A 16746-nucleotide genomic window follows, 5' to 3' on the forward strand; every position below is an offset into this window, starting at 1 on the left:
GTCTTGAATGTCTTGTTGGGGGACATTGTGAAGAACAATGTGAAAAAACAAGACATTCAAGACAAATTTTCAGAAAAAAATGGTTGCAGTCAAACTCACGTTCACAGGCGTAATTGGGGGTCCATACACCTGTATTCTGACATATCGCCACATACTGTGTTGACAGGGCCTGGGTGCCTTGCTACTTTGCAGAAGGAGAACTTAATTAGCTTAAAGGTGGTTTAAATACATCAAATGTAAATCTATTAAAACTTCTGGTTCTCTGTATACTCACAGTGTTTACAACGTAGCCAGCATCACAAGTTACTGTCGCTGTTTCACCCTCATGATATTCTGGTTGCTGGGGAGTCACAGTGGAGTGCGAGGTCACCACTGCTGGACAGACCTTGTCTGAAATTTACATGTGAAAAGAACAATTGTGATCATTTTCCAACAAATACTGCTTTCCCATCGTGTCACAAGTGAGGAGGCTGCAATACCTCTGGTCGTGAAGTGGAGACTGAAGCCTTTGTTAGTGCCAAAGCCATCAGAGGTGAAGCGGATTTGGATGTGATGCGAGTGAGTGAGAAAGGGAGATGGGGGAGGCGTGTGGCCACAGAATGGCCCCAGAATCCCAGAGGGAGTCTCAATCTGCAAACAAAACATCAAAGGTAATGTCTCACATTGTACATGTCTCGACTTCCTCTCTGCTCAGTTCCCTCTGGTGAAACACACGTGTGCATGTGTGTCCCCCAGCCTGTACATTGCCTAGAACATGACTCACCGCAAATATAAAGTAAAACACGTTTGCACAAGTATCCCTATGGAAGAGAATTCCACTATTATTTTTTAAAAAGACACAAATTGAGCTTTCTGATCATCAGACTAAACACCATGAACATGTGTAACACAGAGAGCCTATAAAATGGTTAAAATAAGATGTGTACTTTTCGTTAGATCCATGATTACAACGCTTTTGTCTGAACCTCCACTTTGGTTCCACTTAGAAGTTTTAGAAAAATGTGGTACTTAAGTATTTGAACACCTACACTCAGTGCATCTATGCATTGACCATCAGGGCTTTGCTCCACATCGAAATCCTCAGAGAAGTGCAACTCCAGTTGCAGGGTGGCCTCCACAGACAGAGTGTGCTGACAGTTGGCATTCTCTGCATATGAAGCGGGCCAGGAGGGACTGGATATGTCCCCATTGTACTGCCCTGACAGATCCTTAGTACAACTCACTGTGTTGAAGAAAAAATGTCATTGTCATCACAGTCAACGAAATCATTGATTACACAATCAGCCTGTGATTCTCCTCGTCTCCCTCCTTCCCCCCCCCCCGGCTTGGCCTGCTTCTGCTTTCTCTATTTCCCTATTTTCACTTCATGTTTCAGTTTAGTTTCACCTTCCTCGATTCGTCTTCCTCTGTCTGATTTGAACTCCTCATTCTGTAAGCATATGCACTGATCCTAGTCGTGACAGTATTTGTACCCGTGCAAGTGTGTTTGTCCACATCCAGGTAGTAACCATGGCGACAGGAGCAGTGGTACCCTCCGATGTAGTTGTGACAGAACTGTGTGCATCCGTTGTCAGGGTCGTCCTTACATTCATCAAAGTCTGAGGGAGCAAATTAATTAGAGGGTTAGTTTAAAGGAATCGTTGGACACCTGTTGTTTTGGTGGGGATGATTCAGGCATTTGGGATGAAACTCTTGCAGTCGAGCACTCTTAAAGTAACACTGTAGTTTGAAATTCAGGCAAGTGCGCTTATTCGCTTCATTCAAACTTGATATGAGAAGATCAACATCACTCTCGTGTTTATACTTTAAAGACGTAGCTGGAGCCACAAGCCGCTTAGCTTAGCTTAGCTTAGCTTAGCATAGCTTAGCTTAGCATAAGCTCTGAAAACGGAGAGGAAACCACTAGCCTGGCTCTGTACAAAGGTGAGGCTGTTGGTCAGGACTTAGATCACACATCAGCAGCACCTTTGAACTGAAACTGTATCATAATGCTGAAGATAGTTCAGAAGCATATAGGCTTTACTCATTTATTTGAGATTGGAAAATAAAATGCAACTCACATAACCCTGGACTGGATTATTTTAGAAAGTTTCACTGATGACATTAAATATATCTTAAAATGTAACTGTTTCCAATTCAGCTCAACTATAAACTGCAGCCATTGTGAATTGTTGTCTAAATATATCACCTTCCTAACAGTTAAGAGTGTGATTACAAATTGAACTCTTGAACACGGAAAAATAAATGAGCACAAATACAACGGACTTTGGTGGGACTTTTAAAACTAAAAAAGTATTTCATTTATTTTCTCCTCTACATCTCACCTTGATCGCTGTAAAGCCCTCTGAAGCCGGTGTGCCTCTTGGTGTTTGAGTAGTCGGAGTGGAACGTGAGAGAGAGGCAGCCCCCCGGGGAGGAGAGGAGCGAGGGATTCACAGTGGACTGAAGCTCCTCAAATTCCCTTTTGCCACACAGAACTGAGATTAGGTTTCCATTTGAAAAGACCTGGAAAACAATGGTGTTGTAGAGGATACAATAACATTACTGTAGTCAGTTATTAACCATGACTTCTTACGGGAAAACCATTTGAAGTTTATCGTGACCCCTGACCTTTACTGCATCGTTTTCACAGTCTTGGCTGTCCTCCAGGTCCAGGTGGATGAGCTTGATGGAGAGGGTGTGACCCTTGTGGGCACACCTGCTCCAGTTCAGACTGGCATGGGGCAAATATCCAGTGGGATACCCTGGAGACTCCACCCATCCCAGCAGCATCGAGTAGGCCGGGCGGGAGAGTAGGAGAAGCAGAAGACTGGGGGAAGGTATGGAAGATATACAAAAATTCAAGGGAGGAGGTGATGCATTGTAAAGGAAAGGAGAGGGAAGTGGAGAAAAAGCAAGGACAACGAAGTTAAGAAAGAAAAAGGTATTACTTAATGTGAGAAAGTCCGGTTACACATAAAAATGACAGAGAGCCAGAGATGATGAATCGCAAAAATCCAAACCCACCTTAATCTTATCATCGTGATCCGATCAAATCCACTCACAAATAAACTACACCAACATCTCTCCTTCCCCTTTTCTCCATAATTTCCTTTCCATCTCTCGCTCTTTCTTGCTACACCCTCCCCCCCCTGTTCTCTCTCACTCATATTTTGCAAACGCAGGCATTTTATCAAATAAAATTTGTTTTTGTATGTTTGCAGTAACGAGGGAGTGACTGCTGGTAAGTGGGATGACAGGAAGACAGGCCGAGCCAAAACCTTTTCAGATCGACTGATAACTACAAAATGTCTTTTGCAGTTTTAGCTCAGCAACATGCTTGCGCCACTGGGTAAAAGGTTAAGTGGGAACAATGGCAATGGACTGAAAGGAAAGGGTGTAGTGGAGAGAGGAAATGTCTCATTGTGCTGCTTTGCTATGTGTAGTAAGAGTGCCAAAATCAGCCTTTGGTCCTGTAGCTATACGGAAACACACACACAGCTTACTTCGCAGTGAGAGGGCAGGAAGGAAATGAGGGGAGACAGACAAAGAGAAAGAGACAGAGAGAGAGAGAGAGAGAGAGAGAGAGAGAGAGAGAGAGAGAGAGACATGGAGGGGGATCAGCAGATTAGGGTGACTGGGGTTTTCCACTGTGTAGGATTAGAAAATATATGAGAAGTGGGTAAGGCAAGACTGAGAAGGGGAAACACATATGCAGTCACAGACAGTTCAGACAGCAGAAAAAAGAGTAGAGATAGTCAGAAAAGGAGAAAGGGTAAAGAGATTGTACCTTGAATGATGCTCCTTGAGCTAAGCTAATTACATAGCTGTCATTTCAAAATGTTATGAGCAGGTTTCAAGGAAGAGTGTGGAGAAAGATTGTCATTGTAGTCTTCTACTTAGATATTGTACATACAGGTGGAGGACTGTAAACGAATGGGCAACAAATGGCTGATATGAATTGCAGAAGTGAGGATAAGTACGCCCGAAAAGATGGGATATGCTGTGATCGCTGTGCTGCAGGTCAGTCACGGTTTTACTAACTTATCTTAACTATCTGTTCTTTTGGGATGACAAACTTCTTTATAGAACTGTGCACCACAAACACAGTATTTATTCAGCGTTTCAGCATTCCTCACACACTGTATTTGCATTACAGCCCAACATCAAATTTTTCTGTATACCTCTGTTTTCTCAACTCTCTCAGGACAGTACGTGCTCGCCGAGTGTGATAAAACAAAGACAACCAAGTGTGACGAATGTAGACGTGGTCGGTACACAGCAACAAGAAATCACTTGGATAAATGTCGACCCTGCATGGTCTGCTATTCCAGTAAGTCCCATACACACACACAGTATTGTACATTCTCGCACACACATACTTCTTCTGTACTGCAAACACAAACAGTTCCTTCCTCTTCTACCCCTTGCTGTCTTTGTGTATAGAGTATAGATTTTTTTCTTTGTGTGAACAGCATCACATCCACTTTTTTTTAACATCTTCCTCTTTTCCATTTTGTTTTCATTAAACCTCTAAACTACCGGTGGGGTCATTAGTTACACAACTTGCTGTGTAGCCAATCTTTTACATTTTGAAACATACCAAGAATGTCAGGCTTTGATTTAAATATTTCACTCGGTGTTTACGTCACATAGTTTCAGTGAAGAGCTGGAACAAGCTTAGAAATGAAAATATGATCCTGTCAGTGTGGAGTAGGTTTATTTTTTCAACCTTGAAAGTAATAACCCCCATACACTTCTAATTTAACCACGTTAGGGTGGCGTCTCATGTATTGTCTTTGCTCTAAAACCTGTGTGTCAAATGAGAAAGTAACTGGAAAGAAATGTAATTGTGATCTTGAAAAAGTTAAGAGTAAACCCAACTATTGAGAAGAACCTGAAATAATTATTCGAGGTCAGTTCTGTTAACTCATATTTCTAAGGCAGTGGGAAGGCTTACTGTTTCAAGTTGAACCGGTTTAAAATGTTGAACCAGCTTAAAATGTTTTACAGCGTGGAATGAAAAATGGAAATAGTTTGTTAAAAGTTAAACATTGTCATTTATTCTCAAGACAAGTCCAGTCAACTTTATTTAAGTTGCCTAAAATTCCAAGTCTGTACCAGAGGACCATCTTTTCCATGGATGGATAACTGAATGGGGCCGTTGGACCAAAGCCTCTGTTTGAAACAACTGTAAAGCGACTATAAAGAGATTAAAAAACAACAACTACAGAAACACCAAATAACTAGAAAGATGCAAAAAGCTTTTTTTTGTCTCATTGTTTTTGAGGCTCTTTTGTCTCTTCTAATGTCTTTATGTTTGACGTGTCTGTTGCCAGAGACCTGTTGTCTCATAGTCTGCCTATACTCTTTCCCAGTGATGGAAGGTAACTAATTTACTCAAGTACTGTACTTTAAGTACAAGTACCTCAAAATTGCCATTCCATTTTATGCTACCTTAAACTTCTACTCCACTACAATACTGTATTTTTTACTCCACTACATTAATTACACAACAGTAGTTGCCTTGCAATATTATTAATACAAAGTATAAATAACTAATCAATTACCAAATATTGCTGTGGATTAAGCTACCCAGCAGTACAAAAAGTAGCTGGTATTAGCCCCATGCTTTGGCAGCTGCAATGCTAGTGATGCTGACACATAATGCATACCTAATTATAATCCAGTGATAGAATATTATACTTGTACTTTTGGTAATTTATGTATATTTCAATGGTAATTCTTAACACACACGTAACACAGTATTATTACATTGTGATACTGCTACTTTTACTTAAAGTAAAAGTATGGAGTACATCTTCTATCACTGCTCTATCCTTAACAGGGACCAAATGTTTACACACAAAGAAACTAAAATGGCAGAGACCTCAGTAGCAGCAACAGAAGATCTTTCTTTGACTCTTTCAGAAAACAATCAGATTACAGTAAAGGAATGTACAGCTCAAGAGGATGCGGTGTGCGGGTGTGTGACGGGTTTCTACTGTAACAATGATCAATGTGAACACTGCCAGCAAGTGACCCAATGCCTTTTGGGTAAAGGGGTCAAGGTTCAAGGTAAGCTTCCATTGTAAAATGCAAAATAAATGATCATGCAGTAGCTACAGCAAGCATTCACACCTTACAAAACACAGTACAAAATGGCAACTAAAAAAATGTGTTCCTTTTTGCAGCCACTCGCACGAATGACACAATCTGTGCCCCGTGTCAAGACGGAACCTACAGCAACGTAACAGATTTTCACTCGGCCTGTCAAACACATACCAGGTCAGATTGCATCTCCGCTATTTCTTTTTTTTTTAAAGCTAAAGGATCTCGATGTATGTAATGCGATAGAATATGACGTGCATCATTTATTAGTCATCCATCGAGTCATGGCAGATATGAAACATTTTGTTTGGGTTGACATTAACAGTCTACAAACATCCACATCACATCTTCTATGACTTTATTTCCTCCACACTGTAGGAACTGTTTCTTGAGCTTCTCTGGAGCTTTTACATGTCCCATTCAGTAGGTTTGACAGGGACAAACATTCCCTGTGCCCCCCCCCCCTCCAAAAAAAACCCCCAGAAAACTACTTCTCCCAGGCCTCCATATCCTCTCCATGGACTTCCTCCATGTCCGATTTGTATGTGTTTTCCCTCCCAATACGTTTACTATTAAAAAGGTATGATTTTCATAATGACATTTTTTAGTAAAGTCCGAAGCTTAACTTCCTTTGGAAAATTTCCTTAAATTTACCAGAAGTGTACCAACCCTTTGCAACCCTAGTTATAGATACACTACACATTATGTGGATACTAATTTGTTTGGGTTTGTATGTTGTTTTCAGATGTGAGGACGTCGGAAGAGTGTTGAAAACTCCAGGAACCCCAACAACTGATGCCATCTGTGGCAACTCCAAATTCCGTAGGTCTCCATTTTAACATTAAGGCTGTTGTTACAAATGTGTATCATCTCTTTAGATCTTATATCTAGATCTTATAGATCTAATATTTCAGTGAAAAAAAACAACTTGTGCAAGTATGCTCTTATCCTGCATGACTGAATGAGTTTCTGTTGATCTTCAGTCCATATGTGATATGACCAAATAAGAGGAAGTAGAAGTTGCACAGATGGGAAAATCATTCCTAAGGAAGAGAGTTACATTACTACCACTATGACCACTTGTTGCAGTTAACACGTGTCTGACAGGAGATGGGGGCGATTCTGTTGTTGTGACTGGCTATAAACCTTATGAGGATAGACATTAAAGCAGAAGTTATCAATATTTTTACAACAAAAATGTATCAAATGACAATGTGGAAACAATAAATAACAATGTTAAAATGGATCTACTGCGGTTTATAGCAACTTGTGAGTATCAACGCTTAGTTCCCGGTCACAATTGTATTGTTTTGGTTCACTCTCATGGCTGTCATGGTGGCATTTCTGGCCAAACCAGGCAGCTTTGAAAACCCACCGAGAGTTAGTGACTAAACTGACAGACTTAGTCGAGCATTTAGTAGATATAGAGCCAGATATTTCCCAAAGGCTTCTCTAGAACAGAGACAAAACAAAACAAAATCAAAGCTAAAAAGAGAGTGAAAACTGGACCTACATTCACCAAGCGGCCAGAAACATGACTGCAAATGAATGATAATGTTGCTCCATAACTAATGTATGTTATAAGCACCTGTTTGCTAAAAACTTTGCCATATCATCAACATAAAATGTAATTTGTCACAACTCGTTCTGCCGCCCCTGGTGGCCCAGAAAATATGCTGTGAGTGACAAAACACAGAATATTAAGTGTGTGGGACTGTGCCATGGCATACCTTCACAACCAAAGTCCTAGGGTTTTAAATTTACCCAAGACGCCACACAGGTAGTCAGAGGATATAATGTAGGAGTGGAGGGATGTGAGGGAATTAGTGGAGGTTGAAGCCAAAACAGGATACAGTGCTGTGAAGAAACAGGACAAGTAAAGGGGGACTGTTTTAAGACTTTACAGAAATAGATCAAAAAGATAAACAAATATTGCCATTGGATTTAGTCATTTCTTAGACATCACATGTTGATTAAAGTTAGTCCCTAATCAATTTTTTTGAAATGTATTTAGAAAAACGTACTCTACATAATGTCTACATTGCAACGTTTTCATACTTGTAGTATCAGTGACTGACTGAAAAGGTTTACCCAGTTTAATCCAGTCATAAAATAAGTGAAACAAACCAAGTAAACATCAAATACCGATCTAACTTCTAACAGGTGGAAAATGTACCTGTGACACTGTTGTACTTGGAAACAAAACGTTTTCATAAGACAAAATGAAAAGATCTGTTCCAACCACAGGTGCTGAGACTATAAAGTAGTAGATAAAGCATAGTAATAGTTCATAACACACTATAATGTAGTTGTAAGCAGAAGTAAGCACTTAATGTAATTTTATCAGAACTATATCACTGGTGTATACAAAAACATAACATTGTATTATCAGATGTGTATGTTAATCACATGAATACACTTTTTAACCCACATGTGTATAAGTAGTTAATAAATGCTTTATAACATACTGAAAGTACGCGTTCACATGTGTAATCATACAGCTATCTTACAGAGTGTTATCAAGCATTTATCAATATTTTGTACATTAGTTATGGATGCTTCATAAGGCAAGTTATAGTTGCTGACAAATACATTAGTAAACACTTAGAAATGCATTAAACAAAATAATCTCACCTTACAACTACATTATGGTGTATTATAGTGTGTTATAAACGACTTAAGTGTTTAAATACTGCTTATAAATGTTGATAATAATTACTAATAAGTGTATGTCTTGGCATCATTCTTGTGTGATCATAATTGACCAACATCGGCGTGAAATAGAAATTAAATAGAAATGAAGTCCTTTTCATAGGCACAGTCATTTCATTCATTACAATATTATTAATGACGAATTAAAGGGAGTATTCAGTTCCCAGAAGATACGTTGCGGTGTGCAATCAGAAGACCTAATTAAAATATATTTAGGTCTCTCTAAAAATCCCCCTTTTCTGTTTATCAGAATGTCACTGGATATTACCCGCAGGCTTGTGGTCAGGACTCTTGTTGACCGCACTCATCCTGTTTGGTCTCCTCTGCTGGAGGGCAAAACGCAAGTCATACGAAGCAGGTGTGTACAACGTGTAACATGTGTAGGTGCGTTTAATCACTGTTTTTTTACACACTTTGGTTAAAGTCTTCCCGAAGAGTCAACAAATGCCCACACAGTGGTAGTAACGACACGCACATCTGTGAGACACTTTGTGTATAGTTGAAGGTCACTGCTTATGTCTGTCACAAATACCTGCTCAGTGTTTCTTTTAAAGCCAATCTATCGTTAAAATCTGAGTTCGGTCTAATTAAATTTACATACCAGATTTTTTTATAAATGAAATAAATTAGTGTGGTCTAGAATTAATTTATGCAAAAAGAAGTGTAACAAAAGAAGAAATGTAATGACCCAGAAAGGTTAAGAAGCTGTTTAGTGTGACGATAAGCTCGGCGAGCATGACAAACTGAATGAGGAAACCACATCCTGTACATATTCAGCTTGACACAATTATTTGGTGTAATGTGACGCACATTTCACAGGCAACAACTCATACAGAGAAAGAGTACCTACGCATGTGGTGCAGTCTCAGGGCTGATTGTTTTGACTGATGTTCAGTTTTATTTCATTGACATTTACTGTATTTCCAGTGAAGCAATGTGCCAATACTGGAAACCACATACAAAATTAAATTATACCGAGAAAGAGGTTGGGTTTCACAAGATAACATTTTGAAGTCTAATTTCGCCACTTGTTCACAACTACCTTTTTAAAGACAAGCTTCAAAATTCAAGAGAGGAGTACCTACTGACGTATTTTATATCCTAGAACAAAATGTTAAAATATCTTAAGTCTTTAATGTCTTAAAACATGCCTGGACGGGATCTCTAGGTGAGTTGTCACTCACTCTTCTGGTGGCTAGATTAACCCATTGGGGGTCACTACGTAGGTCAAAAATGAGCTGTGTGTCCCCGTTTGTCGTAATCTGGTTAGACCCAAATACATCTAGGAGCAGCATGTTAACTTTAACACATGGCCACTAGACAAGACCGATAATGATACTGGGCCATTACCACACCATGATGCTGCATTGACAAGTTTTATATCAAAGGTTGATGATTTTTTTTTCCATCTTCAAGTCTGACTTTTTTTTTTCCACAGAGAAAAAGAAAACTAGGATTTTTTTACCACACCCTTTCAAGTATACAGGAGGTGAGTGTTTCAGATACATGTGAAAAGTATCCATTCAATATTGAGTCACACAAGAGCTGTGGTGAATTTCAATTTCACAGATGTATTAATGTGATTGAAGACATATAAAGAACTTTTCCTAGAAACAAAGTTGTTCAGATACTTGCAGAGATCACACTTCACATCTCAATGACTATTGGTGCTACAGAAAGGAGTATCAGATTTTGAGAGATTACAGGGCCCCCTATGGGCCGATCATACACACCTTTCTCTTGAATAACCCGTACTAAGTTCCAAAATAGATAACCTATTAAACTTATCATCTTTAAATCACGACTACAGTAGATGTAAACTGTGGCATTAATACTGATTAAGCTTATTGTTGGCCCTTTTTGTGACAGCCGACTCCAGTGTTGCCGTTTCTCTGGCTGAAATGGTCCCAGCAGCACCGGTCACACAGCTGGAGCTGTCTTTACCGTTCACAGAGCTCAACGATCACTGCCAAGAGAGCTGCGACGTGGAGGACTGCAAACTACCACTTTTCAACCCAGGTGCTGAATCCTTGAACACTGCTGCATGCATGCCCACTCTCACACACACACACACACACACACACACACACGTGTTGGCCTTTCTTTATGTCTTTATAAGAGACAGTTGAGAGATGACTGGAAATGTGAGAGTTAGGGTATGACCATACAGTCAATGCGTATGACATGGAACAAAATTCCCCAGTCAGACTCGCACCATTGTGGTGGCTTTATGTTACCTCTAAACCACGGGTGCACCTTAAAACTACTTTAGAGAGACATAATCGGCATGATGAGCAATTTAATTTTACACAGACAATACCGTCATTCAACTGAGCACATACCTGTTATCCTCAAGGTGCTGCTTTACTGCTGTCAGTTTGGATAGCCATGTTTGCCCAGTTGTACCAGTCCACTCCGAATAAAACACACACAAGAAGTCTTCTCGGACAAACTAACTTTAGCAGTTTTGATCCTGGAGAACTGCTCCACTTTAACTCTAATTATTTTGACCAGAAGATTGGTTAATAACAAAGTCTCGGCAGCTGGTGGATAGCGAAGTGTTCTGTCGAAGGTAATCCATCATCTTCCACGGTGACCACAGTAACTATCTTCTTAGAAAAGAAAACTAACTTCTGCTTACCACGAGCCAGCAGCCAATCAAGCAGCAGGTAATTAACTTTGGGCATGCACATTGCTGTTTTCCCACCCTTGGGGCACTTGATGGCATATTGAGCGCGAGGCATTGCAGTACATCTTTAAGACTGACCTAATATTGTAGAGTAATGATGAATGAAAGCTTGTGATTTTTATGTCACGCATTAATCCAGACTACTTTAACTTCTAAGCTACCCAGTACCACTAGAACCACACTTTCTTTGTTGCCACTGTACACATAAAAATATGTAGGCAACGGTATTTAGGAAAACACTTCCAAAACCTGCACATCAGCCATGTGTGGTTTCAGAATGTTACTTTTGTCTTCCAGTTGTCGCTCTTTGTAGTCTTCTGCTGCCGTTGTTACAATATATTTCTGAGAAGAACTAATTAAGACAATGTACAGATTGGTGACAAACCTGAATACAAGTGGAGAAACATAAGAGGCTTCCATGAATATGAACATGATGTGAATCTTCCATGTGGCCGTCCCAGTCAATAAATCTCAACACCTTTAATAGACAGTGCTCTAACTCATCATGAAAACACCAACTGGGGGAATATCTTTTGGTCGATGTGGTGTTCAACCCACCGGTATATCGAAGACACTTTTTCTTTTAAATTGTTAACAATTTCTATATTAGCGTGAAAAAAAAGTATTCCCTTTTCCAGCCAAGTTTATAATGACTTTCTATGCTCATAAAAGCTTTCAGCCCCATTAAGATGGCCATTAATCACATAAAGAGCAAAGCATGTTCGATGTAACATTACTTTGAAAGATGGTAACACTGGACATTGATTTTTGAATTCATTATCCTCCTCAGATGATAACGCGGTCAGTTGCGACTCACAAGAACCAGTGGACAGCAGCCTTCCTATAACCCGACTGAAGGCTTCAGTTTCATTCACTAAATCCAACCACATCAATGGGAGCGCCGGATACTGCACTGGAAACTTCCTCAGGACCTACTCAGAGCCACAGGAGGACGAGTATTGTGGGACATAATGAAGTAAATATTGTTGCGACAGTATAATGATGGAGTTCAGAGTCCCTCTCCAGCTTAGGGATGCTGCAACTAGTTTTCAAACCTTGAACTGGACCTATTTATTTAAAAAAAAACAGAAGATGGTTTCTCTCTTTCTGAAGAGTTTAAGGTGGCTGACGGTTTGCTGCCTCCTGCAGGACTTTAACGAGAGGTTCAGCTTAAGTGATGCATTTACAATGAACAAAAACATTATTTTTAAATCCCTGTGCAGCTCTGTTGCAGCATATTCCTCTGTGCCATAGTGCTCCATTGTCCAAAAAGCTATTAAAAACACATCAGTGAGCCACATTGTTGAAGTGGGTAATGTGTTACTTCATCACCGTGATCAGTGGCACTGTAGCTTATTCTGCTGCTGTGAATATGAACTGTTGATGTTTATTGTTCCTCAGCAGAAAATAGCCCCCTACAAATGCTCTATTTACTCCTGTTAGTAACTTATTGCTTAAAACTGCAGTGTCCAGCCGCTTCAGAGAAGTACTGAGCCCTTTTTTAGGTTAAACTAAATATTTGTTGGCAAGTCCCAAGTGTTTTGTATTTTTATATTTTTTTATTACACATTCCTACAGACAAATAGGATTGGTGCTGAGTGCCACAGTGAGACCGATCTACCTATAGGTGGTCTTTTAATGGGATTTGTTGAACTAGTTCCTGGCTTAACCTTTGTTGTAATTGGTGTGTTTTGTAATTATAATTTAAAGGATATCTAATTAAACGTATACTGTTCAAACCTCCGACACTGATGCAGGTACAGAATTTTAATCTTGTCATCTTGTAAAGTATACTGCAATGCAAATTCTGACCATTAAATTTCAGTATTTGTAAACTATAAAACTTTTAAAATGTGCAAGATACAAACACACACACACACACACACACACACACAGAGGCTACTAACATTTAAAACTTGGAGCATGGTGTGATGGATTAAAGATGCAGCAGTGATGCCTGACGGATGAATGATTTGTTTATAACATTGTGAAGATAGATAGTGCAATATAAGGAAGTATTGGGAATGTTTACACAAGTAGTTCTGCTCAGCTGCTCTCTTTTCAGTTAGTACCATCAGACAATTAAGATGCACATGTACATTTCAGTATTTTCAAAGATATTCAGTCTTACTGTGACATTTCAAATTAATGTTGATTATAATTTTAAAAGACTATAGACATTATTCAGACTTGTACCGAGTCCTTAACTACATTCTACTAAGAATAAATTCACTGAAACATATTTGCAGTTACTTCAAACAGCCTTCTTGAAGACTTGCTTGGCAACGATGCCTTGAACTCTCATCTCCTGCAGAGAGGGAAAGACCACATGGGGAGAAGGAGGGGGGGTGTAAATGAATAGTAAGACAGCGTATCACTTATTTTACTCTCCTTTGATGTGACACACAAACCTGGGATTGTATCCAAAATACAATCCCCACCCCCACCCTCTCTTTGACCCTGTAATCCGTCTCCCATTCAATCACCATCCACTTATCTCCTCCTTTGACCCCACTCCCTCCTCCTGCTCCCCCTCATCCTCCTCACTCTTCATTATGCTCTCGCTTGTCCCCTCTCCTGCTTTGTGTAACCTTTAAAAATCCACCATTTTAGAGCCTAATCCTCGCTGGCATTTCTTTCCCAATTCTCTCCTAAACATAAAACAACACAATGCTTTGTCCCAGCTGCAACACAGTTATTAGGAATCCTGCGATAGCTATTTAGTGAGACACTAGCGATTGTTTGAAATCTTAATCACCATTGACAGATTATCTGTAAGCTTCAACTCTTTCACAACCAGAACGAGAAGAAACACTCCTCTGTCTTGGTTCTGAGTTATTGTAGCACTTTATAAAGAGACATGCATTCAAGAGTCTTTTGCCTCTTTTGTGTTTGCCTTCCTTCGTAGGCTCCTACTTCCCCCCCCCCCTCAGGCATGTACCAAGCCCTACAAACCTTTTTCTTCCCACAAAGAGAGAAGCAGTGTAGGAAATGATGACATCCAAACCCTGTATTATTTACATATTTAGCATATCAATTTGATCTTTTCCCTTTAGTTTCCTCATTTCTTTTCCCCCCCTTTCTCTCCATCCTTACCAAATGCAGCTTGTCACCCTCCAGCCAGTGTGTCCAGCCTCGTCCTTCCTTCTCGCCTCGCTGTACACAAATCAGGTTGTCTCCCTCCCAGCTCACTGTAGTCTGCATGAAGACAGACATGTTGTGTTACTCCGTGCAGTTAGTATGTAAAGCAGCTCACAAGGGTGGCCATGAGTTCAAAACCTTTTTTTTTTTTCTTGTCTTTTGCTTCTGTTTTCTATCTTTTTTGTTATTTTTGTACAGTGTAAGATAGTGCTGCTAATTCCGATTCCTTTCGGCAGAGATTCCAAAATATAAACACACAAAGAAAAAAAACTTGTATTATAAGTTATGATACTGTATATCTATTATATCGGGATGCCCGTCTACATGTCCAAACAAATCCATGTTTATATTCAGATTAACAACACACCTGACAAGTACGACCGTCCACTGGTCCCAAGTCTTCGGTGAATTCTTCTCCGATAGTAAAATCCATCATGAAGTTCTTGAAGGTGGTGAGAGTGCGGATCTTCATGGTCCCTGTGGCCGGTTCATGGGCGATCTCCTTTGAGGGCCTCAACAAACACACAATCTTCCTCAGGGCAAAATTAATATCTGAGAGAAGATGATTAATAATAGGATTAATATAACATGAGCTATACGTTATTGTTCCTTTATTAAAAGGGGAGCTTTGTCTTGTCACAGAGTGGATACAACCCTATGAGTGTGTGTGTGTGTGTGTGTGTGTGTGTGTGTGTGTGTGTGTGTGTGGGAGGAGGGGGGTCTGGGGTCATGAAAAGGACAAGGTGGGGATTTAATTTCACTAATGTGCAGCTGCAAATGAAGATGATCCACATTACGAAATCATTGATTCAAACGATTTAGTCAAAGCATCAAATCAATAAAAGTACTCAAGTATCAAAATAAAGGTGCAACAAAAGTCTGAACGTGGGGTTGAATAAATAAACAGGATTTGTTTTAGGTTGTTACAGCTGTGTAAAAACTGTCAAGAGTCTTACCTAAAGCTGCGAGGTAGGAGTCCATGTTTTCCTGCTCCACCATATAAAACGTGCCGGAATAATTAGGTTTAGACATTTTGTTCTCTCCAAAATCCAGACGAGCAGAAATGTCGACTTTTCCTCCTCCTTTCTTTCACTTGTCTTTTCTTCTCGAGTCAAGTCTGCACCCCAGAGCAGATCTGCTGACGCCTTGTTTTGATATCAGTTGCACTTACGCAACGTCTCTGGACAATGCCTGGCTTTTTGACGCGTAAAATGAGACCCTTGCGCAGTTTTTCTGTCTTCAGTGAACGTCCTCTCGGGTGGAGACTTGCGCAGGACTTAAGAAATCGTTTGCAGTCCGCTGTGACACACTGAGGCTGGTGTTCCTGCTGGACCACATTCAGGGGGAGGTTCATCCATGTAACGCTTTACTCAGAGGGATCAGTTCAGAGGCGGTGCTTCGGATCCTTAAAACATGTGGTGGGTGGGGTGAGGATGTACTGAGCGAGCATGTTACAGACTTGAGTGTGTACTTGTATTTGGAGCTGACCAGTATGTTTACAGTCCTAGTGGGATTATCTCACACACTGAGGTTTACTAAAAGTACATAAGTAAAAGTACAGATCATGTAGACCATTTCAGCATAATGTATCAAGTAAATGTTGTGGAGTAGAAAGTACTATGTTTTTTTTTTTACCTCTGATTTGTTGTGGACTGGAGCGAAAGTACCTCAAAAACTGTAACAGTCAAAACTGTACTTAAGTACAGTACTTGAGTAAATGTACTTAGTTACTTACCACCACTGGGTTATGTCCAGAGAAGAGGCAAAGTTCTATTTCAGATTTAGGGACACACACGTGATGCCTAAAAATACTGCACTACCCAATTTCCCAGTACTGTATGGTTAAAGGTCCATTCTCTATTTTTTTGGCTCGATAAACAACAGGCTACTCCAAAAATGTAATGTATGAGTTTGATATATAGATGAGCATTTTTATGTTGATTTTAACATATTTGCCTCCACATACAGTAACTGATGAAATATATTCATATTCATATATGCCCAGCAGCAGATGGAGTTCCCCAAAATCCATTTTTGTAAAGAACAGAAGATGACAGTAAAAGTAAATCAAATCAAATATCTGTCTGTGATATCAGTGAAATGCCGGAAGAAGA

General features: G+C 39.9%; 3 protein-coding genes across 3 annotated transcripts in view; 1 reads left to right on the top strand and 2 right to left on the bottom strand.

The window, feature by feature from the left end:
* Nucleotides 1–3452, bottom strand: part of c1s.2 (complement component 1, s subcomponent .2) — an 11923-nt gene extending 8471 nt beyond the window's left edge. The window contains exons 1-8 of the mRNA XM_031853081.1: nucleotides 3007–3452; nucleotides 2611–2809; nucleotides 2325–2505; nucleotides 1473–1598; nucleotides 1029–1222; nucleotides 480–630; nucleotides 275–390; nucleotides 100–181 (exon numbers count right to left, since the gene is read on the bottom strand). Coding sequence (XP_031708941.1) covers nucleotides 100–181; nucleotides 275–390; nucleotides 480–630; nucleotides 1029–1222; nucleotides 1473–1598; nucleotides 2325–2505; nucleotides 2611–2809; nucleotides 3007–3149 — 1192 coding nt within the window. The 5' untranslated portion in view covers nucleotides 3150–3452. The remainder of the gene's footprint in view (nucleotides 1–99; nucleotides 182–274; nucleotides 391–479; nucleotides 631–1028; nucleotides 1223–1472; nucleotides 1599–2324; nucleotides 2506–2610; nucleotides 2810–3006) is intronic.
* Nucleotides 3453–3543: 91 nt separating this feature from the next.
* Nucleotides 3544–13234, top strand: LOC116386510 (tumor necrosis factor receptor superfamily member 5). Its single transcript, XM_031852804.1, has 9 exons — nucleotides 3544–4002; nucleotides 4187–4312; nucleotides 5911–6057; nucleotides 6174–6267; nucleotides 6836–6912; nucleotides 9053–9160; nucleotides 10241–10291; nucleotides 10672–10821; nucleotides 12282–13234. The coding sequence occupies exons 1-9, from the start codon at nucleotides 3927–3929 to the stop codon at nucleotides 12461–12463; spliced, it is 1011 nt and encodes a 336-aa protein (XP_031708664.1). The 5' UTR covers nucleotides 3544–3926; the 3' UTR covers nucleotides 12464–13234.
* Nucleotides 13235–13445: 211 nt separating this feature from the next.
* Nucleotides 13446–16015, bottom strand: rbp5 (retinol binding protein 1a, cellular). Its single transcript, XM_031852844.1, has 4 exons — nucleotides 15589–16015; nucleotides 15000–15184; nucleotides 14588–14689; nucleotides 13446–13799 (listed from the first exon to the last, which is right to left on the bottom strand). Exons 1-4 carry the CDS (start codon nucleotides 15662–15664, stop codon nucleotides 13746–13748), a joined length of 417 nt encoding a protein of 138 aa, XP_031708704.1. The 5' UTR covers nucleotides 15665–16015; the 3' UTR covers nucleotides 13446–13745.
* Between the last annotated feature and the right edge of the window lie 731 nt (nucleotides 16016–16746).

Source organism: Anarrhichthys ocellatus, unplaced genomic scaffold, assembly GCF_004355925.1.
Source record: "Anarrhichthys ocellatus isolate YVR2014 unplaced genomic scaffold, GSC_Weel_1.0 scaffold13, whole genome shotgun sequence".
Lineage (NCBI taxonomy): Eukaryota > Metazoa > Chordata > Actinopteri > Perciformes > Anarhichadidae > Anarrhichthys > Anarrhichthys ocellatus.